Source organism: Thunnus maccoyii, chromosome 15 (assembly GCF_910596095.1).
Source record: "Thunnus maccoyii chromosome 15, fThuMac1.1, whole genome shotgun sequence".
NCBI classification, from domain to species: domain Eukaryota; kingdom Metazoa; phylum Chordata; class Actinopteri; order Scombriformes; family Scombridae; genus Thunnus; species Thunnus maccoyii.
This window is the reverse complement of record NC_056547.1, coordinates 20631006-20656964: the sequence shown is the minus strand read 5'-3', so window position 1 is coordinate 20656964 and position 25959 is coordinate 20631006. Positions and strand designations below refer to the sequence as shown.

Sequence of the window (25959 nt, the reverse complement as noted above, 5' to 3'; positions counted from 1 at the left end):
CCGGGTTCTTTAATGATACATTTGTTTGGCGCGTTTCAGTTGATGTCATGGGGAGTTGCAGCCGTCGTTGGACAATTCGACAACCTCAGCATGTGTAAGTAAGCATAACACTTTTTATTAAGCATATGTTTGTCTTCTTTTTGTTTGTCCCACTTTACATCAATAGGCCTGCACTCAAATAAGTTTACTTATGGCAATTTTCCTGGCGCTCGTGAGTTTTGGGGGTAGGCCTGCAGACTACTAGCCTAAATGAACTGTTAGTGTTGTCAAAGTCAGTTTTAGATAAATGGACATTTGAACGACTTTAATGGTTTTGGATAGCTCACAAACTGTGAAAGATTATTGTGAAGTAAAGAAAAAGCACAGTCCAAACCTGATGCATCTGCTCTGAATGCAGTTTGCTAAAGTAGGAGAAAATTCCCATAGGCCTAACAAATGTAGCCCACGATAGGCCTAAATCAGATTTGCTGAGTTTTTTTGTTCACATTACACGAATGTGCCTCAAATTTCTCTGTATGTAACATTTTTGTCACTACTTTGTAATTCTGACCCTTCTTCCAACGAGCTCTGTCATATTACACATAACTCCTGTTTAAAAAAAGCAGTCTGGTGTCACTAAATGGCGTATGAATAACACGCGAAAAGCTTAAAGTGCTAATACATGACAAGCAAAATGTCCTTAAAACGGCTTGCTATTTATACGCCTCCCCACGAGACAACGTTAGCCTATGAGTTTATTTGGTCTGGAGATGTTGACTTACAGTCAGGAAGGGTCATTTTTATCACAAATGTGCACAGAAACCCTGAGAAACCTCTTACAACCAAATGCGAGGATTTAAGAGGATCTTAATATATCCTGAATCCATCGTGCTCTGTTTTTGTTTCTCTTGTGTGTCACATAAGCACGTAGCAGCAGGGCCATTTTCCTGCTGCATATAGCTGTCTCCGGTGCACCGTAAATAATGTTGATAAAGACGCCGCCGAAAACGACTTTCACGCGTCCCCCGATTGATTTAACGTGACCTCCGTTTCCAAATGATATTGGAAGCCTATTTAAACAGATGAAGGCTTAAATTGTCTTGCTTGTATGCGCATTAATCTCCCATTCATCATCATTACTGTGTGATTGGTCCGTCCACGCCTCCGCCAGCCCCTTGCGTTACGACAAGGGCCTGTAAATTAGGATGTAATCCAATTTAAACAGCAGCAGCAGCCACAGATCCATTTGGTGTTTTTTTTTTTTTTTGAAATTGCTGTCGGTGGACAGCTGCACTGCACCGCCCTTATCAAAATGCTTTGTGCTAGTTGTGGGAGCTGGGGGAGCTCTGAGCCAATTCTCACTAATAGGATCTTATAAGGCTGATGTAATTGCTGTTATGTGCGAAATCTATGAGCCCATCATATCTTGAAGCTCAGTCATACGCAATCTTCCAGCGATTAAATGGCATGTTGATGCTGGATTAGGCCGCAGAGGATTCAGCCGTATGCAGTGAGGAGAGATGGGGATGATCCATATGCGTCGCTGGGTAAATGTGGTTGTAATTTGCCTCACTTGTGTCATTCTGGCAGTGTGACGCGGGTTTAGTAGATGATCGTATAGTGCTGCTGCTGCTGTCTAACCAAATAGGCTAAAATAAAATTAAAAAAAACAACAACAAACCGCTCCAAGCTTTCCAGACTTTTAAAAACAACCCGCTATGAAACCAGGGTTTTGGACAGACTGCTCCTTTTGAATATTCAGCTAGACTGATCTGTTCATCTTTATTTTATGGTGTGATTTTATTATGCACAAACCAAAGCCACTTTCCTGCATGACCCGTGTCCCTATCAGGCTTAAAGACACCGGCTGATAGTTTACATAAATCTGCCTTGTGGTTTCGCCCCGACCCGGGCGGCTTAAACGGTGTATTATTCCAAACATATGCATTTTAATCAGCTCGGTCACACTTACAAGAACTCCAGTTAATAAGGCCATCAATCAAACGCGTGTACTGGAGGGCGCGGATGGGAGAGGGGGGGGGGGGGGGGGGGGGGGGGGGGGACTCATCGGTGCAGTGTGAATGGGTGCAGCACTGTCTGATTAGGATGAACCTTTTACCTCAGAACGCATCAGAGGAGGATGAAACCCTACTTTATAAGACATTTTCGCTGCCTGGTTTCCATGTTTAGCAGGCAATTTGTGTTCATTGCGGGGATAACTTGCAAAGATTAATGTGCTTTAAGTTTATTCGTTAGTATAGAGGCTGGGTGACAGTATCACATGTAAAAATAAGTACTTTTGAAAATGCTTTCGTTAAAAAAACAGATATGCTTGTTAGATTATAGCAGCAATTAGGTGGCCACTATTTTTTTTCCAGGTGGACTTTAAGGCTCAGGCTAAATGCCAGCTATTTCTCCGCACATTACTGCAATAACTTCTGATCTATCCCATCTACGACGTAAAAATCCCCTTTTTTAAAATGTGATTTGTACGTCTCTCTGCGGGCCGCAGTATCTCGCCAATCCTATTAAGCTCAGAAAACTCTTTTAATTTGCGCAGCCCCGGTCAAATGCGGCCAATTAAGATCCCGCTGATTGGTGGCGGGCCACTGAACCATCGATCTCTTTGCATTTCCAATATCTTCAGACAACTAATTCTGTCGTGTCTATTAAGTGGTCGGAGAGAAAATATGAGTGGCGTTAACGGAGCCCGGGGACCACTTAACTGTCACGGTCAATCTAGCGATCCCATCAGGAGATATGGGGAGGGGAGGGGGGCACATTCTAGTGTTTTGACATCGACCACTTGAGAACAAAATTAGTGTTATTATCGGAGGGGGGTGGGAGGAGGTGGCAGACCGATTGTGAGTGTGGAAATAATGGCCAACTTGTGCAAAACGAAATAATATGATCTGAAGGAAACAAAATAGTTTTTTTTTTTTTTTTTTTTACTCTTCGTCTCGGATAAGTACTAACATTTAGATTTTATGAATCCTCATTTGGGCTGTTGGCAATTTAAATAAACCATAAAGGTGTTTAGAAGACAAACACTCCATTGATTCTTTGACAGTGTTTATTGCAAATTAGACGTTGAGGACATCCCAGCCAAAAAATAAACCCACAAAAAGAAAACAACCAACTAAAAAAATGTATTTAAAAAAACAGACAAACATAATCAGTCACTTGTTAGTCCGCTTTCTCCATGAAATGCCACTAAACTGGTGCCACTGTAGCGGTGCAAAGCGAGAAAAATATTTTTAAAATATAGGTATATATTAATCACATTTTCATCAGATTTAAGAACTGGCTCTTATGTCGCAGAGGGAGAAGTGTTTGATGGGCTTAAAAATGTTTCATTCTTTTTTTTTCATTTTGATTGTCCTCTCTCTGGCTCTCTCCATCCTCTTCTGGGTCCTTCTTCTTCTCTCCCCCCCCTCGTCAAAACCGTGAGCAGCGGGCTGTAATCCGTTCCCCTGGCGCCTTGTTACCTTTTGGCAGCAACGATCCCTTCCTGGTATTATCATTAATTCAACACTCAAAATTCACCGGGTCGTACATATACATCACTTACTAATTTCACTAGCATCTGCACATTTCGGCCCGGGGCCGCCGTGAGGGCCCCGGTGTGGAGAGCTGCTTATAGCTAATGAGACCGGCCGCAGTCTGTTAACAAATCCCCTTGTTAAAAAGAGAGATGGAAAGCATCATTCTCGCGTAACTAACAATACATGTAGGTCGTTTTGGACGCGTAAAGAGACGACAAATAATGATAAAAGCCTTAACGCCATCCATCACAGAGATTTAAACGTTTCTCTGGATATTTCTCCCTCTTTCTCTCTCTCTCTCCCCTCACATCAGATTAATCTTCTAAAAATCAAATGTGGTTTTGTGTCCTTGCCGTCATATTTCAGCCCACTGTCCTGCCTCTGCAATGGGATTATTTTTCAGTAACGGGAGCTCCATTTGTGCGTCACATAGCTAATTATCTTGCCCCAAGTTTACACTGACTTTCACTGCTGACAGGCTATCTCTTCATGCTGTTTCAGTCCTGATCATATAATATGTTAGGTTAAAAAGCTTATGGTAAAGGCTAATATAGAACAAGAGTTGGTGGTTTTGGTTTTATCTGGTCAGAGGCACTTCTTCCCTCTGGTCTAATGTCACAGATGAGGATTTGCTTAGCACTGAAGGCGTGAAAGTGACAAAGGCATCAGTCCTGCTGGTTGGGGAGCAAGCGAAGTCCGAGCCAGAAGGCCTGGATGAGATACCGTTGGATTGACTGGAGTGGCAGGCCAGACAGGAGCAGGGGCTTCCTCCGGGACCGAGCCCGTGGGTAGGACCCGGGTACAAGGAGGGGTGTCTGAAGGCGCATAGGAGTTCCGGCCTCTGGTAGGGGTGAGACAGCATCCGGAAACTGTCGAGGGACCGCAGGGGGTTGGAGAAAGGGGTGGCGGCCGGAGCCGAGCCAGCACCGACACCTAGGTGGGAGTAATAAGGTAGCGGCAGGTGGGACGGGAAGGGGTAGGGCAAGTTCCCTGTGGCCGCAGCGTGGCTCATCATGTAGGTGTAGAAGGCCGGGTCGGCAGGGTGAGGCCACGTCATGGCGAGACGCTGACGCTTGTCTTTCATCCTGCGGTTCTGAAACCACACCTGGGACAGAGACAGGCCGAGTCAAATATTAACAGAAACCCCACTTACAAACAGATGAATCACAATAACAAAACCAGACATGGCTCATACAGTAGTTTCCGCTTTTACGTACGAATGTGTGGTTGGGAGGAGGAGTTGTTTTCATATTATTTTGTTTGATGGATTAAATGAATTTTACTATAAACATACCAATAACAGTTTATACTTGTTCTAATGCCATCTGAAAAAAAACATTTCCAAGCCTCTCCTGCCAATAAACGGTCAGTCTGCAGGTTTTATGCTCATATCAACATTTGGTTATGGCCTATTCTTGTCTGGCCTACTTTATGATGTGTTTTTCCCTGTAGCCTATTTTCTGTATCTATTTACAAAATAACCTTTCCAAGTCAGTTTTTAAATACGAGCTCACAAAATGTGAGCCTGTATAAGAGGGCCTGAGTCAGCTCCACTCTTTTACAAACAAGTAATCTTACTTTGATGGTGGTTTCAGGCAGATTTAAGGCGGCTGCCAGTTCACATCTCCGCGGCCTGGACACATAGTTCTCCCGGTAAAATTCCTTCTCCAGCCGTGCGATCTGCTCCCGGGTGAATGCTGTCCGGTACCGGCGAATTTGGTCGGCTGAGTAGGACAGAGAACCCTGACCCGGGATGGCCTTACCCGGGTCAGCACCAGTCTCACTCGGATGACCCGGAGAATCCCCATCTCGACCTTTTAATCAGCATGCAGAGTAATTGATCAGTTATAATTAGCATGCAGTCAAAAACTCACAAAGCACAATAATTGACATGGAACAAAAATACCTCTTTTGTGTGTTTTTATTTTTTTTATTCGTTTTCATTCACGTTTAATGAGTTTGCTTTTAAAGGAGGCTATTTTTTGAATATAAATCTGCCTGCACTGCTTTACTGTTAAAGGCCCTCTTGACATGCAACCATTGCTTTTAGTCTATTTTTGAACACCTAAAAACTACATACTTATATATATTTTAGAAAAAGATAATATTTCATAAAAATATGAGTGCACAGTATATCGATGTGATGCTGAATCCTGACCACACATATAAATAATTAGGCTGTATTACTGTAATTCGTTTCCCCACGTACGATCCTTTTGATTTTAGGCAAACAATAACTGCAAATTATTTATATTCATATTTTCACACATGATTTCGCTGTAGGACGTAACACATTTGCTGCATACAGTCCTGGATCTTTGCATCTCAAAAGATGCCAAAGAAACACCACAGAAAATACCTGTTAGTGGCTTTCCCCTCAATTTTTTTTGTGCTTGTGGTTTCCATAAAATCCTGCATTCTTCCTCACGCCTCATGCAGTAAAATATACGTTTGCTATACGAGTAAGTGATTGTCAAACTCAGTGGGGAAAATGCATGCTTAGATTGTGCGTGTCACCTTCGCGTGTCTGCAGCCACGCCGGTCACTTGACAGAACAGCTGTGCTGCACCGACTGCAGTTAATTTCTACGTTATTATGAAGGCTGCTGTATTTTACTGGGTGCATATTTTAATTTTCGATGTAACCGTACGCTTCTATGTATGCAGTCTTTCAACAGTCATGGCTGCATCTGACATTTTTGACCGGCATAATCCAGCCGATGGCATTCGATCAACTTCAATAGCAAAACTATGCCATAACAGAAAAACCTGCAGTGCTGCTCTCAAACACAGCCTACCTACCTTTAGCTGTTGGGTAGTCCATGCTTTCAGGCGTGCAGCTGACATCAATTTCCTCGTAGAAGTCGGACTCGGTGTCTGAGCTGCTGCCGTCTTTATGGGGGTGATCAGTCCGGTGCCTCTCTCCGGAGGAGGACGTGCCAAGTGGCCTCATATCGGCGCACATATTCCTCCGTGCGCTCTCCTCCACCACCACCTCCGTCCTGTCCCGGGAGTAGGGCGCAGCTCCGGGGCTCAGACAGCTCCTGTGGCCCGGCTTCCCTTGCGACTCTCGCATGGGGCTCCCTTCCGACAAATTAGAACCGCTCTTGCCAAGCTGACCTCCCTCCGCCAGCATCACCATCTCCTCTCTGCTTTCCATTACAAGCACGACTTCAAAACCTCGACTTCGCGGGAGAGTGCAAGCCGTCAACCAAGGCGATGATTTTCAGGTTGGAGGGGTGTGTGTATGTGTATGTGTGTGGTGGTGGTGGGTGGGGGGATTGGAGTCTCACGGAGAAGGAGAGGCTTCTGGAAAAGAAAGGGATGCAATCCGGTCTGACCCTGAGAGAAGAGCGCTCCAGAGTGCGGAGAAGGAGCTCTGGGAGGGATCACCATTTACCCTCTCTCTCTCTCTTTCTCCAGAGCTGTCATTCTTAATAGGCCAGTCGTCATGATGGTCCCCCCCTGATGACGACACGCATTGATTGGATATGGGTAAACAGAAGGCGCAATTGTAGCGTGGAGATGGAGGTGGGGGTGTCAGAGGGCACAACAAGCAGCTATGAAAAGAAACAGAGTATCTCTATCTATCTGTCTGTCTATCTATCTCCATCTCTCTCTATCTACATTCAAGATATGCAATTTATTTTATATTTATTTCTTATTTAAAGGCTAAAAGCTGCAGTTTTCATTTAATAAAAAACTCATTTTTATTTTCTATTCTTTAGAATAGAAAATTCAACATGACAAAAATAATCACAATAAATTATAATAAATGTAATTATGATAAAAATCATAATACATTTCCCCACTCTGCTTGAATAATGAATTAAGATGAAGTCTAAATGAATTACTTATTTGCTGTTTACCTCCCCCCTCCTCCCCACTTCCCCCCACTTCCCATTGGTCTGTCATCTCTCTGTCTCTTGCGCCTCTCTCCTCACCTTAAGTGGAGTCAAGTAAAATCCTCAAAGGTCAAGTCTTGAGGTCAGAGTTTAGATAAGAGGCCATTTGACACGAAGTCTTAAAAGTCAAGAACATGGACAAGAACAAGACCTAGTCAAAAAAAATAATCTTAATTTATTATTTGTGCCTCTTAAGTAAGTTATTACTTTTTTCTTTGTAAACACATGATAAAATGTAGCCGATACATAGGCGATTTTATTCTATTAATTAATTCAATTGACAAGGAATTAAAAAAAAAAATCAACTCTCACTCCACCTCCATCTCTCATTATGACGATGACTCACATACACACACTTAAACAGTGAAAATAATAATACGATGTGTTGCTGTTGCAATGCTTCAACAAGAGGAGTTGTTTTTTTGTAGTCTTGTGGGGTGGTCGTTTTTTGTTTTTTCTTCTTTGATGTAAGATAGGCAGTTTCCAGTAAAAAGTCACTGAACAGTGATGAAAAGAAGAGTCACGATTACGTTGTATAATTACAAATAAGTGCCTACATTTCCTTTAGGCGCGGGGGTTGGGATGATGATATCACATTTTAACTTCCTGGCCTCAGGGAAGAGATATCTTCACTATGGGGACAAGGACCTGACCATGGATTAAACACAGTTGTGGCAAATTTAGTTTCATCATATGCTTGGTGCTTTAATGGTAAAGAGCACAGAATGTCCACTGGATGTAATAGGTGATTACAATTGCAGCTTGTGATGAAGTTCAGTCAGTTTATGGCGCTGATCCGTCTTCACTCCCACCTACACCTGTACGCACAGCGTCAGTTGGGTATGTCTATTGGCTTCTTACAGCCAAACAAGTCTAAATTTGTCTAAATTTAATGTGTCATTATTGTAATTGAGATCAGATATTATTAAGAATTACCTTGCAGAATCCATTTGAAAGCTATAGTTAGAAAAAATATTGATGAGTGTTTACCTTAGCGCTAATAGTTTGGAGACCTGCAGGTGTTAACATCTTTGAGATATTGCTCAACTTGGTCCTTGGATATTTAATATGTTTAAGTAGGGTTGCAGGCTGTGGTGGCAGATGATATTAAGGGGACCTGACCATACCTGACGCTTCTGGAAACAGCATTCCCCCCCTCCCCCGTTTTTGTTCTGATTCAAGATCTGCAGCTGGGCACGGCGGTATATTTGCATGGCGAGGATGTTGTGTAGAGAGGTGGAGTCAGGGAGGCTGCAGACTGTGGAGCTCCAGCAGCCTCCGCTGTCCTTGTGCGCCCTCGCCTGTCTGAAAGAGGGAAAAGGCCCCAGAGGCGGCCGTCCCCTCCCCCAGCCATCCAGTCAGCCAGCCAGTCAGCCAGCTGAGGAGTGAGGGAAATTCCTTTGGCTTTCTCCCCCGACTCTTTCATCTGGCCTGCAAAGGATGAGGAGAAAAAGAGTAAAGATCTCTCTCCCTCTCTCTCTTTGTGTCTCTGACGATTTGATGTTGCTGCTTTTGGCAGTTTGAAAAAGATTAAAGTGATAACATCTGAGTGTGGTTTTGCGAAGCACATCTCTAAATATTGATGGTGAGAGATAAATTTGTGGTCATAAAAAGTCACTTCTCACTCTGTTTACAGGCCTCACATGCTTGATTAAAAGTTTCATTTTATTTATTTTATTATTTATTTTTATGACCTGCAATTTAAATTACTTCAACACATGAGTATGAAGTTTGCGCCGCTGGTCAGAGTTAAAGATCAGAGACTGCAGACTGTTAATGAACCACAAACTAAAAGAATGTCCCAGACTGGAGCTAAAGGAACCATAAATATAGTCCTGAGTCAGAAATGAGAATGCATATTTATCTTTTTGATAGCGAGGTAAAAAGTTAGTCACCTCTTGTAACTTATGGTTAACTCAGTCACTTTAAAATGAGCCATGCAGTGACTAAGAAAGGTTTTCTTTTATATCTGTATGTTATGTGTAGCCAATATTATAGAGGCTATATATTTTACCTGGGTTGATAAGAGTTGATTTAGATAAGTCTTTTTGCTGGACTCTCTTACTTCTACTTTCAGAATCATAACGATGAGTAAACATGCAGTCTAACATGAAGCGCAGGAAGACGGCAAAGATCCCATTGTTTTTGCTGCTTACAGGAGTTATACAATAGGTCGTGGCCAGGGCAGATGGGATCTTGTGATCAAGCAGAGATAACACATGGAGAGGCTTTTGCGCAACAGATAAACGACCTTGGTGGTTTACAGTAGTGTCACTTATATTGTATGTGTTTTAGATAATGGAGGACAGCGGAAGGCTTTGGAGAGTTTCATGATTGTGGAACCTATTTAGACGAAGAAATAACCACTCTATGCATTCCAGTTAGTTAATCTTTAGAACATATCTTAGTCCAAAAAAACCCCCTGCAAATTCCTAGAGGCAGAGGAACAGAAAACCGGACTGCAGTCATAGCTCTGCTTCAGTGTCTAGTTTTGCAGGGAAAGATCAAAGAGGGGGAGCGCCCCCCGCGGCAGACACTGCAGAATGCGCCCCTCAGTTTTACTAGCCAGCCCAACTTGAACTTGACCATGGAGCCTGCGCAGTACGCATGTAATCCAATCCATGGCCATGGCAGTGCAGACCTGCCAGAATATTTGCCTTTTTAGCACAAAAAAAAGTGTTTCAGTATGTGATAGAATAGCGCATGAATGGGGTTGCTGGATGTTCACTGTGCCGCTGGCTGAGATGCACCGCGTTTCGCACAAGGGGAGACTGAACCTGGAAGAAAATAAAATATAGCCTAGCCCTCATTATCGTGGCCCCTCCCGTCTCCGTTGCTTCAACTTGGCCTTGAAACAGGATGACGCAGCTACCAGAGAGTTAACTCGCTGACCTTGGAGCGAAACATGTCCTGATGACTATACAGCTGGAAGTCTCCGCGCTGTAAGACCCGTTTTTATCGCTACTTCCCTGCTCCATCCTGCAAAACTCCCGTGCTATTAGACGAAGGGTTTAGCAAGCCACTGAGATCATGCCTGTATTACCCTATTAAAGGGGGAGGTGGGGGGCATCATGGGGTATGACTTACTACCAATTCTGCAAGGTAGCAAGGCAACACATCAGGTGCAAAGCCCTGACGTTTCACAAGAGTGCATGTTATTCTTCTGGCTGGTTTGTGTGTCTCTGGCATCTTTTTGAGAAAGTTGATATTTACAAGTTCGCCTGGTTGCAAATAGATTTGTTATTTTTAGAGTGTTGCAGCCATCAGTTCCATTGGGAGATTATGTCCCCTTTGTTTTCTTTATCTCTTCTCTAGAAATTTCTCATGTTTTTCTAGCAATTAAGCGGCTGACCAGAAGTAGATGCTGAAAATTCTATTCATATTTTTCGAACTGTAATTTCAGCGGGTTTGTGATGATTGCGGTTCATATTGTTGTGTTGTGTGCAGTGTGCGTGCAAAGATATATTCAGTCTGTCATCCAGTTGATATGCATGAGATTGAAGGCGTGTTGCATTGCAGATAGCTGCAGAGTGGACTAAGCAGATTGTTTCTGAATCGCTGTTTTTCAATCTTTCATACAGACTTACAGTACGAGTCAAAAGTTTGGACATATCTCACATTCACATGAATGAGAAAGTGTGTCCTAACTTTTGACTGGTGCTGTGTATGTTACAGTATTTCCCACAACGCACTTCACTATTTCATGAAATACGGGAGGTAGAAATTACGAATGTAAAAATGGTGTTATTTCTCTCAGTTGTATGTGTTGAATTACAGAGCTACGAAGGGTTTTCCAAACATTATTGGAGAGAAAAAAATAAGTGTGCATCTTGAACACACCCTGAGCCGAATTCTTGTAATCACACATTCCAAGAATTCAGGAAACGTGTATTAAAATAAAATAAAAAACGACCAATCACAAAACATAAATCATATGTATGTTTTATCTATTAAAAATATCAACCCACCCATGAAAACAATGGGTTGCATTTCCAAGAAGTTGATGATGCTTTTTTAAAGTAATGAAATCAAATTATTTTAATATTTAGGCGATATTTTAAAATGGATATCTAGTTTAATTCTGGATGAAAAAAAATCAAGTTAGTTCAAAAATATTGTGTCAATGTTATAAAATGTTTGTAATTCCGTCGTTTAGACTGATGAGAGCGGTTTTATTCATTTACATGTTTCTGACAAATGGTTGATGTTTTAGAACTGCTCAGATGCTGACTTGACTTTTGCGACTATTTTCGTTTTGTTTAGCCCGACAAGATTTTAAAAAGAAGCTGAATTAAAAGTGACGGAAGAATCTTCACGTTCAAACAAGCGGCGCCGCGTTATTTCTCCCCAATAGGCCCATAACGGTAAAATACCTAAAATGTAACAGGTGAATATGTTCAACCACTGTGCGCAATATTTGACGCATAAAGTTGCGTCCCATTCTCTTTCATTCGTTTTTTCGTTCTTTTTCTTTTCTTTTCTTTTTTTTCCTTTTTGCAGCTTTGGGTGTATTTGAAGGTGGATACTGTGATGCTGCTGAGGGTGGAGTCAAATATATAATTTCATTTATTTTGGCTCTCTTTCTTTCTTTTTCTTTTCTTTTCTTTTCTTTTCTTTTTTTAAAAATGCAGGTTGCACAAGTCAAAAGGCCGAAGTTTAGCAGGTTCTTTTAGTCGCATTGATGACAGTGAAGATGATAATACAACATAATAATAATGATAATAATAATACTGATATTATTATGATTAATAATAACAGTAATACATAGTAATAATAATAATAGTAGCAGTAATAGCAGCAGCAAAGCAGATTCTGCGATGATTGGACCTTAAGTTTCAATTGAATTGTAGAGGGCTTAATTGTTTTTTTTCGTGTCTGTATGGATGTGTGAGTGTGTTTACTGCCTGGTTATTTGTTTGTTAAAGTCCAGACTCAGACTGGCACAGACCTCTGCCAGAATGATGGCATTTCCTGAGCATCTCCTCCATCAGACACATCCAGTGGCCTCTACAATCAAAAATACAACAGATGTGGAACTGAGTACCGGCTGCACTTTCCGTGAAACGAACGGCAGGCCTTTATATTTACTGAGATTCCTGTATGCCAATAAATGATTTCACATGCAGCTTACAGGCTATAACTTTAGTAGGCTGTTAACGCAACATTTAAGACTTCTGCTGGAGAAATTGAAACAGACGGAAATGTACAGCCAAAGTGTCACTCAAAGCACACATCACCAACACCTTTAGAGTGAAGCTTTCCAATTAACCGTGGACCTTTCGGTGGCTTGGGGTGTGTGTGTGTGTGTGTGTGTGAGAGTGAGTGTGTGAGAGAGAGAGTGTGTGTGTGTGTGTCCGAGAAAGAAGTCGTTTTTTCTTGTTATTTTTATGCAATCCTTCATAATCACACCGCAGGCGACCAGAAAATATGGAAAAGTCAAGTGTGTGACCGCCCTGTGGTTCACTGCTTTGACCACAAAAACATATTGGCTGTTATGTTTTGACAAGTTTTTGACAGCCGTCTACTTTAAACACATGTCATCAGCAAGACTGAAATCTGACTGCATGCATTTCGTCTTAGCAAGCTTTTTTATATCGCAATTTATGCTATTAACGATAGAAATTTATTGCTGAGCATAACTTTATATGGCCTAGACATTTCCCTGCTTTACCCAGGCTGCAGGCGTTAAGGAATAAATGTGCTCTTTCTCTCTCTCGCTGTGTAATTTGGATGCCAGTACAAACAGGGGGTTGGACTTTGATAATGACCTCGAAGAAAAAAAAAAAACTCCAGGCTCTGCTGCCAAGCAGTGGCTCCCTAAGTGGAGTCCAAGGAACCTCCAGGGATCCTTCAGATGGATCAGGCGGGTCCATATCAAAATCAGGAATAGTATAATTTCACGATTACCTGGTGATCCTCATTACAACTGGCAAAAAATACAGTTCTCATAATACTTGAGTCTGATTGTAGCTGTTTCCATTGATTTTCTACATAGTTTAATAAGAATTCAGTGTTAAGTGTCTTCCACGAGGGTTCCTGGGATGTAATGTTTAAGTCCATGGTGAAGTGCGCGTCTATTTGGCGGGACACTGTGGGTGCCCCTGCTGTAAATTGGGTGTTCATTGTACTTTGGGATGTCTCATGTCTGGACTGACCACATGCGCGCGCCGGCGGCCACCTTGGTGAGGACGCGCCATTGTTGTGAGAGCAGGACTTGGACAAAGAATGAAAAGCCAGGATAAAACATAAAGGAATCATGCATGAAAACAACTCCAGTGAAACATATTAAACAAAACCAAAAAGGCTTGATGCGATGGCCTCTAGGTACGGATAGATATAAAATAGATATATAAAATATAACATGACATGAACAATGTATGGAACAATTAATCATCAATAAAACAGTGTTTATATTGAACCTGGATTTGCCTACATTGAAGAAAACGCCACAGGGCAGTAAACGCGTAACAGGTTAGGAATTGTACAGTTACTTCATGACTCATGGGTTGTTCCTGCATGTTGCTGCTGAATGATATCATTACTTAAAGTTTCTTGCATGATAACATGAAGACACATCCAGACTACTGTGATAGTTCAGAATGAATCACTTCATGTTTTAGCTGAGTTTTCTTCCCCGCAAACTGCAAAAGAAATGCAAAAAATATGTGAATTCAGTTTATTAATAATATGGTATATGATCAAGCTTGATTTGATGAAGTGTCAACTAGAAAAATGGAACATGTGACATAATTTAGGATAAAAAAATACATCTTGAACGAGTGGAGTCCTAATAATGCAAAAGCAGAAAGAGATATTTCACATTTTGAACCCAAACGGTTGACAAAAGCCTAATGTGTTTTCTAATCGTGCACAATTAACTCACCTGGTATAAAAAGTAAGTGGTATAAGCGTATGTTGACTATTATTTCAAAAAGCAATCCATTTATAATCGTTTACAATATACATTTTATTGTAGACATTCAATATTTGATTAAAACCATAATTTTATTCTATCATTTGGATCAAATGCGGCATCTAATTCAGCTGACTTTAAATGGCGAAGACAAAACGAATGCAATCCCACGATACTTCCATTATATTCAATAGAAATGATGCACTATCCCCGCACACAAAATAGAAAGTACATTTTTCCCTTTTTAAAACAACTCTCATCCCGTTTGAATGTTGCTTCTTGTAAAGTAAAACAATCTTAGTCCATCACTGTTTGCTCTTTGCGGCACTTTTTTTGTTTTTTGGCCCAGTATTGTTTTTTCGGTTCCATTACAAGACACAATACTCAAAATAGTTTTGAATATTCCCGTGTACAGCTTTAAACAGACACAGTAGTTTTTAGTAGTTTTTACCTGTTGTATATGAAAGCCTTTTTTAATTTCAATGGAATTTTAAATAATGTATGTGTTGTTTAAGTTAATGTTGTGTTGAGGTTTACTCTGTGGAAGTTTAGCTTCTGATGTATCAAATGAAACAGATGAGACCAAACAAGCTTTTTTTTAAAAATAATTAGCATAAACATTATATGTTAATAGGCTGGTAACCAAACGTCTGCATCAGTGTTTTACGCACCTGAGTGACGGAGTCTGTTTGGTTGTTTTTTTTATTATTATTATTATTTTTATCTTCCAATAGCAGACAGCATACCGACACAATTACACATAACAAGGCCAAAAACCCCATGCTGGATTTTGAAACCCCAGTGAAAGCCCCACCAGGTCCATTTCCTCCAACACAGAATAGACGAAGAGCCACTGGTCGTAAACACGAACCAGCAGACCAGACACACACACACATACACACACACACACACGTACACACATATACACACACACGCACACGACGTGTCTATCCCTTCCCTCCTTTTCAGAGATCACATCATTTTCACACGTATTTACCAAAAAAACAACCTCCAAAAGATCAGCAAATAAAAAAACAGCAACATTCCGTTTTATATTTCCAACGCAGGGATACAAAAAATACCACCACCCAAGTGAAACGGGCACAGACTAGTTCGTGATAATAAACGCTGGAGAAAACAAAATGATAGTAAAACTTAATGTCCTCCAATAGCTTTCATTGGGACAGGAATTCTCACCCCTCTTCCGCTCTTTTCAAGAGCTCAGACGGTTCCTTCAAAGCCTGAATAGCCCGACAGGCTGGATGGCTAGACAGCAACTTTCAACTTGACCTTGGCCTCCAGCCGCGTCTACCTCCTATGTAAAAACACTTACGCACTGCCAAGCCAAGAGCTGTGTTCTGTCTTTGCATATTGTAAACATGTCGGAAGTCGAGCATCTGGAATATTCACTTAAAACCACGACATTATATTCGATTTTTTTTGTTGTTGCTAAAACTGGAAACTAGATTTTTAAAGGAGGCCCTTGTCTCTGACTGTGTTTTGCAGGCATATTTTCATGATGAAATATGTTAAGTCATACTGTTCTGTATCTTCTGCCTCCTTTTACCCGTGCTGACTGTGCTGTTTAGTACAGAATACGGATGCACAAGTATAACATAGTACATAGTGTATCTATACATCAGCAGGCGACAGAATTGTAGTTAATTCCCTCTCGACCATGTCTAACATATTCAAACAGCATAGGCCTATCATAACATTATGTTTTTATAAATGTGAATCCCTTTGTGTAAATATATATATAATAATACCCATTTCCTGTTACCACGAAGACAAAGGCTGGTCAGTGTGCGTGCGTAAAGGCCATAGGCTGTGTATAAGTCATATGTAGATGATGAATCACAGCTGTCTCTAGAAACTGTCGACCGTTTTTAGGTAATCGACTCTTATTTGGACTTAACAAATGAAAAGATGTTATATTAAATCAATATTTTGTGATTTGAACATTTGAGGTTCTGAAACATGATCTCATATCAATTAGATATAGTGTTGTCTACTCTTATGTGTATCTTGCTTTTTTATTTTATTTTAAGGCACCACATTTATCGAACTGAAGTAGACACGACATTAGCTAAATCCCTTGAAAGGTACGGTCACCTTACTTCGCCGCATTTTTCTCCATTTAATTATCTGTACTGGGGGATGTTTACCGTCCTCTTTGCATAGCCTGGTCACGTGTCAAGATCTGGGCCAATGGCGGCTCAACCCTGGGCGCTCTTGTGCGCGTCAGAGTGGCTTTACACTCTGGGAACCAGTATCTCCTTTTTTCAGTCTCTGGGCTTTTTAAAAAAGAGCCAGAAGCTTCAATGTTGGATGCCGTGCTATGACAACGTCACTGCTCCTCCGTCCTCGCTGGGTCGACCCGTCGGTGATGTTCCTCTACGACAACGGCGGCGGATCCGATGAAGTGAGCAAGAACATGGAGGGTTTTGCTGGTGGCAACTTTGCTGCAAACCAGTGCAGGAATCTGATGGCGCACCCCGCGTCCCTGGCACCCAGTACGGCTTACTCGTCCAGCGACGTGCCCACCTCCGGTATGGGAGAGCCAGTGAAGCAGTGCAGCCCCTGCTCTGCAGCACAGAATTCATCCAGCGCGTCCCTGCCTTATGGGTACTTCGGTAGCGGTTATTACCCGTGCAGAATGTCGCATCACAGCAGTATAAAGTCGTGCGGAGCGCAGCCCCCCTCCGCGTATGGAGAGAAATACATGGACACCTCCGCCTCGGGCGACGACTTCACCTCTCGGGCAAAGGAATTCGCTTTCTATCCGACCTATCCTTCAGGCCCATACCAACCTGTCCCCAGTTACCTGGACGTTCCTGTGGTGCCAACTATCAGTGCGCCGTCAGAGGCCAGACATGAGTCCCTGCTGCCTATGGAGAGCTACCAACCATGGACTCTCGCCGCCAACGGCTGGAACGGCCAGGTTTACTGCGCCAAGGAGCAGCCGCAGCCTGGGCACATGTGGAAGTCCTCCATACCAGGTAGGATACATCCCTCAGAGTCCAGCCTTTACAGGACAGAGCTGTTTGACATGTTAGTGTGTTACTACATAGCCAACAGGATACACATTGTACAGAATGAGTGTGTGAAATACAATTTACTCTGTCAGCCTGCAAATCTAATAACACAACAGTCTGATAATTTGGTTATAACAAAAAGTCAAATAATTATAGCTGTGAGTGTGAAAATGTTTAGTTTACACAACAAGTGGAAAAACAAAAATCTAACAATGCGCCTAAGTGATTTTATAAGTTTCCTTTCCAGAAAAAAATGTTTTTGTTAATCAACTGTCATTATCACGGACTAGTTAGCATTTTCACCTTGTTTTAGGGATTTAACGCTTTATTTTACATAGCAAATCTTGAAAAATCTGATTTTCTTTTTTATTATTTGAATGAAGTGAAAATGTGTGGCTCAGCTATGAACAGATTTCCATTTATTAGGAGAAAAAGTATAAATGTGACAGTTAATGTGAGTTTTGAGTCACTTGTCTTGAATAAGTTTATTACAGCTTCTTTTCTCTCTTTTTCTCAGACGCAGTGTCCCATGCTGGAGGAGAGTCCGGCTCTTATCGACGTGGAAGAAAGAAGCGCGTGCCATACACGAAGGTGCAACTGAAGGAACTCGAGCGCGAGTACGCCGCCAATAAATTTATCACGAAGGACAAAAGGAGGAGGATATCTGCCCAGACCAACCTGTCTGAGAGACAGGTCACAATATGGTTTCAAAACAGACGCGTAAAGGAGAAGAAAGTTGTCAACAAATTGAAAACCATTAGCTAGTTCCTCTTTTTTTATTATTATTATTATTACGGACAATATCTACAACATCTATGGGAGATAAACTACTAGGCCTACACACACACACACTTACACACACTTACACACACACACACACACTTACACACACACACACACACATACACACACACACACACACACACACACTTACACACACACACACACTTGGACTCATGGATTGGAACATCACAACTCCTTCCTGACTGAAAATGATTCATTTGTATGTTGTCAAATGATTTCCCGGAGCATCTGGAACAAAATTTTCTGAGGCCTATGAGTGCTGGACCCTCCATTTCCTGCCACTTGTTGTTAAATAGCCTACTGTTTACGGAGTAAAGTGGGGGGAGAAAAAAAAAGAGAAAATATATAGCTGCAGTATGTGTGACTTTTGCTCACTCACAACGCAGGAAAACTGACCCCATCTCAGAGAGGTGTGCGCCACCGAGCTTACACCTTTTTTTATCTGCAAGTTTAACGAGAGTGATAAACGCGAAGATTCAAAGGAAGTGACGGTATTTCGGATTTGGACCTTGGGAATGTTAAATATTAATCTATCTTGCCTTCCTTTTTAAAACCTAGTCACATGCTTAGCTTGTATGAAGTTTAGTCTTATCATATGAATCCGTGTTGTCATTCATATCCAGTCCATGGTGCAATTCTTATTATAATGCTTAGATAATCGTCCGGGATTATGTGTTCTTATCAATCATAGCTTTTTATAATGTATGCGTATTCATGTGGTTGTGTATATAAAGTCAATTCCGGCATGATATCCAGGTTATTTGTGTGTGAGTTAAATATGTCGGTGTTAAAGTCCGTCCCAATAAAATATGGACTTGGTTGAATTTTATCCAAGTTATCTTGAAAATTGGCTTGTTTTTAAATCGTATGAGACCATGGTTATATATTCAACCACAATATAGTTTGGAGAAAATGAATCTCCCATTTTTTTACTTTTTTAATTTTGCCACAACGGAATTTAAAATAGTACTTATAAGGTCTCTGTAACAGTGTAGTGGAGCTGTTGTGTAGTGCTTTGCTGGGTTTGCAGTCGTTTACTTTAGCCAGATATGTTATAAGCTATAGAAATTCTACTAAAATTCAGATATTTGAAATGTTCAGTAGACCTCTGGGAAAAGAGGAAATAAGTCAGTTGAGGTTGGAGTGCGCTGAAATATAGTCTGACATCGCCATCTAGCGACGAGTTCGTGACTAATTCAAGAGGATTCTTATGAGTCAAACATCCCAATACAGAGCTCAAAAGCCTTCTTAATAATAATGACAATGATAATGATGGTAATAACAATAATGGTAATGATTAATAATAATATACAAGTTTCAATTTCATTCTATACAATGACGTCAGTATTTTGTGTCTTTTACTGTGACGATAATAAAACACGCGGGTGGAAAGAAAAGGGAAACATCATTTATTTTAATAATAATCATACACATAACACTGCAAATGTCCCTCCTGACTCGCCGTCACTGCGGCTGTACAGCGAAAGCAAACATTTACAGCTCAAAATTATTTAAAGTACATTCAATCTTGAAGGGCATTGAGGTGAATTTGTGTTTTTTTTTTTCTCTCCAAATGTATTTCTTAGTGCTTAAAAAAAATCCATAATATGTTTAGGGTAAAATTCATATAGCTCCAGGTGACTTTCGATAGGCTACATGTAACCCTGTAATAAACGCTCTAATATTTATACGTTGCGTTTACTGAGGTGCAGCTGTTTTCCACGTATTAAGTTGTTCTGTTTTAATGTTTTCTGATAAAAGAAAAGACAAATGTGTTCGCTCATCTTGACTCCCTAAATGTTTATTACATTTAACATGGTTTCAAATGGCGCAGGCCGTCGTTTATCAGTCTGTTTTTGTTCTGCAAACTACAATATAATGTGATCGTGTGAATTCAACTGCCTTATTTCTTTTTTTCCTTTTGATATTTAAGAATATATGCAACGAAATTTAGAAGCCCAGTTAGCTCTTTGATTATAGAAATTTTCCGTACGCTTCCTGTGATTATTAGATGATTCACAGCCAAGAATTAAAATATATAAACTGCCGAAATATGCAATTAGGGCGCTGAGTACTAATTTTTTTTTTTAAAAAAAGAAATTGAATGAAATTCTTCCCTCGTTTGGTGCATTTTCTAGATGATTCACGGAAATGTTTTTGCGTGAAAATGTGTCATAAAAGAAAAGAAAAAACAAATGCATGAAAATATTTTTTATTTTTTTTATTTAAGAGAATTTGAATTTCTGACAGTTCAGTGGTGTTAAAAACAAACAAACAAAAAACACAATTGCTTGTTATAATAATATTTACTCCACCTCGGTTCATCGCATCGTTCACCATCAACAATAACTTGGTAGCAGATTGTGAATATTCAATTGGTGGTCTAAAAGATTTTCGTTTTGAGTGACTATAAGTGCGGTTGTGACTGCAACTGCAGCCAAAACCCCATCATCCCGGTATGCGTGGTTTGGCTGAAACCATGAATATGATTCAACAAGTCAAATGTCAGGCATGAAACCAAACCCCTTCTTATTTAGAGCCTCAGCTCCTCGAGCTTTCACACCTGTTAGGATGACTTACGGGCTTTAAGTTTGCTGGGGACATTTTTTTGTCGAACGGCCAAAATAATTGTGTGTGTGTGTATGCACTTGCTCTCTATCACTTTTCTCTTTCTTAGGCACATGTGCGTACACACACACACACACACACACATAAAGAGGCTGACTCTGCAAAATGTTTACATTACTGGATATGCATTTGATAACCTGAAACCAGACTTTTATCATGATTTTTTTTCTGATTTTTACATTTTTTTTCTTGATAGACTACTTAACTATAAATCTGAGACCAAAATTAATATTTAAAAATAACATATCATAGACTCACAAGGAATGTTACAATAAAATAAATGTATATAAACCTGTAGGTAATGTGCTGCTGTGTAACTCGCTGCTGTAAGGTTTTCAAACCTCATCTGATATCCTGTCCTTCTTTCAGTTTGTGGATTTGGGCGACACAACTCAATAGTTTCATACCAGAACCACAGTGATGCTCAAACATATCTCTAAATCATCTCAAAAAACTTCTATTTGTATTATTTTTCATTCAACTCTTGAACTGTGACTGCGGCTCACCTGTCTGCTTGTCTCTGTGAGATCAGAGCTCACCTGTCTGTGTACGTCTCTGCGCTGCTGCGGACAGGATTTTGATAATAAAATGATGCCTGATAGTCACAAGCAAATGAGTTGGACAGGCTGTGGCTAATTTGGCTTATAAATAATGTTGATATCTTAATGACACACATGCGATAATAACTCTGCTCATGGAAAAGGGGAGAGATGGCGTTAAATAGTAAATATTTCTCCCACTAATTTCAAAGATTAATGTTTGGATTGATTGCAGAACATTGTTATTAACTAAGCTCAACTCTTACTGACACTTTGGTTCTTCTTTAAAAAGGACCAGATGTCGTAATTTGCTTTTGGGAGGAATTTTCACTAACAGTAATAAAGTTTTTTTTTTTTTTTTTTTTTTTTTTTTTAAATTGAACAGCATGTCTGAGGAATAATCACAAATTAGCTAACAACACCTAACGCCTGAAATTAAATGTAACATCAAATGACCTTAGTTTTGTCCACTGAAGTCGTTTTCAGTTCTGTGACGTTTAAACTATAAATACTAACCGCTTCAGACTCTCTGCCTCACCGGCTCCACTACTACTGCTGCTGCCGGGCTGCTGCTAGTCAACAATGCGTACAGCTTCAAGTTGGGGGTTGCCAGATCATCAGTTCGAGTATCCCCCATATCCTGCTCTTTCACTTTTTTATTATAATAACGCACTGTTTTTTATTTTTATTTTATGTTTTTTTTTTTTTTTTCAGCAAACACACCAACCTGGCAACTCTGCATAAATCTCACTGTTAACATTACGGGGAGTTAAAGCTGCTAGATTGTTTGAGATCGGAAAAATAGGCTATTGTTGAGGACAACCCAGCAACGCCTTTATATCTACGCCCATGTGACTTACTGATGATGTAACTAACAGTTTCACTCATTTGTTGTTATTGTTTTTATATGAGCTTCACAGATTGTCTTCTGTCAATAATATAAAGCAATAAGGCACAGGCCTGCTGGTTACACTCATACACAAGGTGTACAGCACCAGGTCAAAGTTTGGACACACCTTCCCCATTCACTTGAATAAGAACGTGTGTCCAAACCTTTCACTGGTACTGTATGTATCCAGCTTGTTTTCATTTTTTGCAAACTGGGAACGTGTTGCATATAATACGCTATGAAGACTCAGTATAAATAGCTTGACTGACTAAAAGACAAAGATAGTTTACTGCGTGTACTCTCCGTTCAAAAATGCTTAGATAATTCAAGAACGTTTATTAATCCTGACATTGCCAATAAACAATAAAATCATTGTTATTATTAAGAAGAAGTATTAGACCTAATAGTTGTTATTTTGGTAGCTGTGGTAATTAATGCTGCTGTCCTTGTAAGTTGTAAGCCTTATGGCTAGATTTTCCAACTTAACTTGTAACAAATGTAATTATGTTTATCTTTAAAGTATATAATATTTAATGGGTGTCTTTCAACATTTCAAATCATTTTTAAATAGACTATGGCGTAATTAATATGAATTTTATTTCCTATTCATAGCTTACTTACAAGTAATTAGAATATTTTTAATAGTTTTGTAAAAACAACAAATATTCAGTGAACAAACATTAATCCAATTTTAAACTCATGACTGAAGGCTGGATTGTAGCCTCTAAGTGTTTAGCTTGTGCTTATGACATGGCGCACGCTGCCAGCTGGCCAGCAGCAGGAGAAATATGAGACGGTACGTCCGCGAGCACGGCATGCCAGCGTCGCCGAGCTCTCACGTCCTCTGACGTAAGCACGGCGGAGCGCGCACGCGTTACACAATAAGCTCAGAGATGAGAGAAAAAGTGCGATGTCTCACTGCTCAGTACATCCTGGAGACATCCCGGAAGAGACGAAACCGTGAGCGGAAGTTTACCCCTGTGCCATGAAGAGAGGAGCAGTTTATTGGCTGCGAAGAAGCACGGCGGCGTCCCATTGGCTCGCTGAGGACCAAAACAAACCTGCAACTCCCGCCTCCAGCCGGAGACATAACGTGACGATCCAAAGCTCACAGCGGAACGCTCCGCCTATTCCTCTCTCCTCACATGAGCCATCTTTGACTGTGGCAGGAAGACGCGGCAGTGTGCAAGAATTGAGTTCTGCTGCCACACTAAGGCAAAAGAGTGAATTACAGTTAATTTCAGTGCTCAAAAAATGTTCAATTAACCTCCTCTTTATTGCAAAACACTTTAGATTATCTGTACCTTCATGAATCACTTACATTTACTTTAAACGCAAGTGGAAAAGTGAAGGAAACGATTGTCTGTTTAAGTGCGCTTTCAAGTAACATATGTTAAAGAATGCGCCTTTTTTCTTTTTCTATTTTTTTTTTTTTTTTTTTTACTCTTCAGCTCCTTGTTACATCAATAGGGAAGTGACTTTTAAAGAAACCACCAAAAGAGGTCGTAATCGTCTGTTTTCGTCAAATTAATTAAAAAACCAAACATTTTATACTATCTTTATAGCCTCTCTATAGACTATACATAGTTTGATATTGAATCTAGTCTGGTTTTATTGGATAAATTGATGCCTTGTGTGGTTTTCGGACCAATGAATATGTGTAATAGAGCACATAAGCAATAAGCAGCCCGGTAAGTCTCTCTGCTGCCTGTCAGACGTGGTTGGACACAGACAGGGCCAACACTAGGCTATGCTCTTTACATTGACCTTCGCTGTGTCTGTGCGTAATGAAAGAGCGGCCCGCAACCTTCAATCACTGAATAATATACAGTAGCTCTGGTCAAGCTCGAGAGCTGGAGTTTGGAGGATAATCTCGTAATACACCACAAAGACCTCAACAGACATAAACTGATCCAAGCCCGTGGCAGCGGTCAAATAGAAGCACTTGACCGAGATTATGTGAAAGCCTCCTCCATGTCCCAGTCGGCTCCTTATTCTCCAACAGACGGTATTTTCCTGTCCTGATACCCCCGCACATCAGCTCATTTGGTTTGAAATATAAATGCCAGATAATTTACTGTGCTCATATATGATGGCTGTACATAGTAGGTGTGTTTTTTATAAGAAGGATCCAGAGCGAGTCCATCTGCGTTAGAATAAAAGCAGAGGATTTGCTTGCTTCGCGTGTCTTCTTTTGTTGCGTAGGCATAAAATTAATCTTATTCCCTCAATACAAATTCATACTGCACGTTATTCAAAGTCATAGAAAAAAAATCTAAATTTTCAGAAAATTTAAATGTCTCTCTATGTAACAAACCTTTGTCTGTTAGGCAGCACATGACCTGCAGCTGTTTTTTTTCTTGAAATGTTGATTCTCTAAAGGGTTTGCATATTTAAAAGTAACAGTAAATATGATAGTGTCACAGAAAATGTTTTAAAAACGCTGCTGATGCGTCACATTCGTATCTAGTCGAAACGATCATCTGAAATTACATGGCGATCTTTTAGATCCGTAATGAACGCGTTTAGAGGCTAACACCTTTTTAATTGAACATGTTTGGGTGTATTTCAGGTAAAGTAAACTATAGATTTGACTGACATCTGAGATTTTCTCTGACGAGTTAGCGGAAACGGTCATTGTATAGTGACCTGAATCTATGGGGACCTGGATCACTGAAGATATCTGTGATTAGAACAAATTGGCGCAATCGTGAGATTCTCTTATCAATTTTTGAGCTTGGATCCAAAAAATGTAAAACGAGTGTGATTGTATATATAATATATGGTTTGCGTAAAAGGCAAAAGAAAGAAACAAACTCAGTGGCGACGTTTCCGTTGAATTTAGTCCTTCAATCCAACAAATTAGTTGATCGCGAGTCAGAATATATTAGATTTATGACATGTAGTAGTTGACGCAGACTATATTCTGTGTCTATGGCGTTTAACAAAAAATTTCACATTCAGTAAAATCAAAAAGACATGAAAACCCTGATTCGGGTGATTCTAATGTCGCCCTAATTGCAAATTTTCCAATTAATATAGATTGGGCGCTTTGCGCATGTTTGATTTAACATTTTCCAAAATTCTCAACATAAGCGACTGTTATTATTCTATTTTATCTTTTTTAATAGGAAATCACATCTAAAATAAAATGCAGTTAAAATGCTGAACGAATGATAAGCACTTTTTCATCAAAGCATAAAGACGCATCCAGAGGAGGAGTATACTTAAATATCGGAGGCCAACATTTAAATAATACGAATTCCACTATTCATCAAGCTCAATCCTTCTCTATTCTTTATTAAAACTAGTTGAATTTTCATTTTTGTGCATACGGACACGCCTGGTGACAGGGCTGGGATAATAAGAGAAGTGCGAATTATAATATTCTGATTTTTATCCTAATCCTCTGTCGCAAATGTGCAATTAAGACATGAGGGTTTTCTGACGCAATATGTTTTACTTGTTGGGTTCTTTTACCATTAAGTTGAAACTCTGTCTCAGCAGTGTTTTTTTTCTTTCTATTTTTAAATGTCTTTCTTTGTGAAATTTCATTTATTCCCCCCACTAAAGTCCAGTTTATGTCCTTTTGTCCATGCAGGTCCGCTCGTCTTCACGCCTTGTTTCCCATGATACCCTCTGCAGGCTAATCCAGCATTGTGAGTCTCCACTGGTTTGACAGAGGTGCTCCCGTTGACCGTGGAGTTGGTCAGTGTTCCT

At 40.3% G+C, this 25959-nt stretch overlaps 2 protein-coding genes across 4 annotated transcripts; one reads left to right on the top strand and one right to left on the bottom strand.

The window, feature by feature from the left end:
• The first annotated feature begins 16 nt into the window (after window positions 1-16).
• On the top strand, window positions 17-25958 carry hoxa13a (homeobox A13a). Of its 3 annotated transcripts, XM_042435165.1 has the most exons (3): window positions 30-94; window positions 16631-17343; window positions 17897-18996. In XM_042435165.1, exons 2-3 carry the CDS (start codon window positions 16683-16685, stop codon window positions 18142-18144), a joined length of 909 nt encoding a protein of 302 aa, XP_042291099.1. In that variant the 5' UTR covers window positions 30-94; window positions 16631-16682; the 3' UTR covers window positions 18145-18996. The 3 variants fall into 3 exon arrangements, 1 of the variants encoding a protein (XP_042291099.1); XR_006100145.1 differs by lacking the exons at window positions 16631-17343; window positions 17897-18996 and adding an exon at window positions 25841-25958 and having other exon boundaries at window positions 17-94; XR_006100146.1 differs by lacking the exons at window positions 16631-17343; window positions 17897-18996 and adding an exon at window positions 25841-25958 and having other exon boundaries at window positions 20-98.
• On the bottom strand, window positions 3067-6923 carry evx1 (even-skipped homeobox 1). The gene is made up of 3 exons (XM_042435162.1): window positions 6326-6923; window positions 5103-5338; window positions 3067-4629 (listed from the first exon to the last, which is right to left on the bottom strand). The coding sequence occupies exons 1-3, from the start codon at window positions 6681-6683 to the stop codon at window positions 4102-4104; spliced, it is 1122 nt and encodes a 373-aa protein (XP_042291096.1). The 5' UTR covers window positions 6684-6923; the 3' UTR covers window positions 3067-4101.
• Window position 25959: the final 1 nt, after the last annotated feature.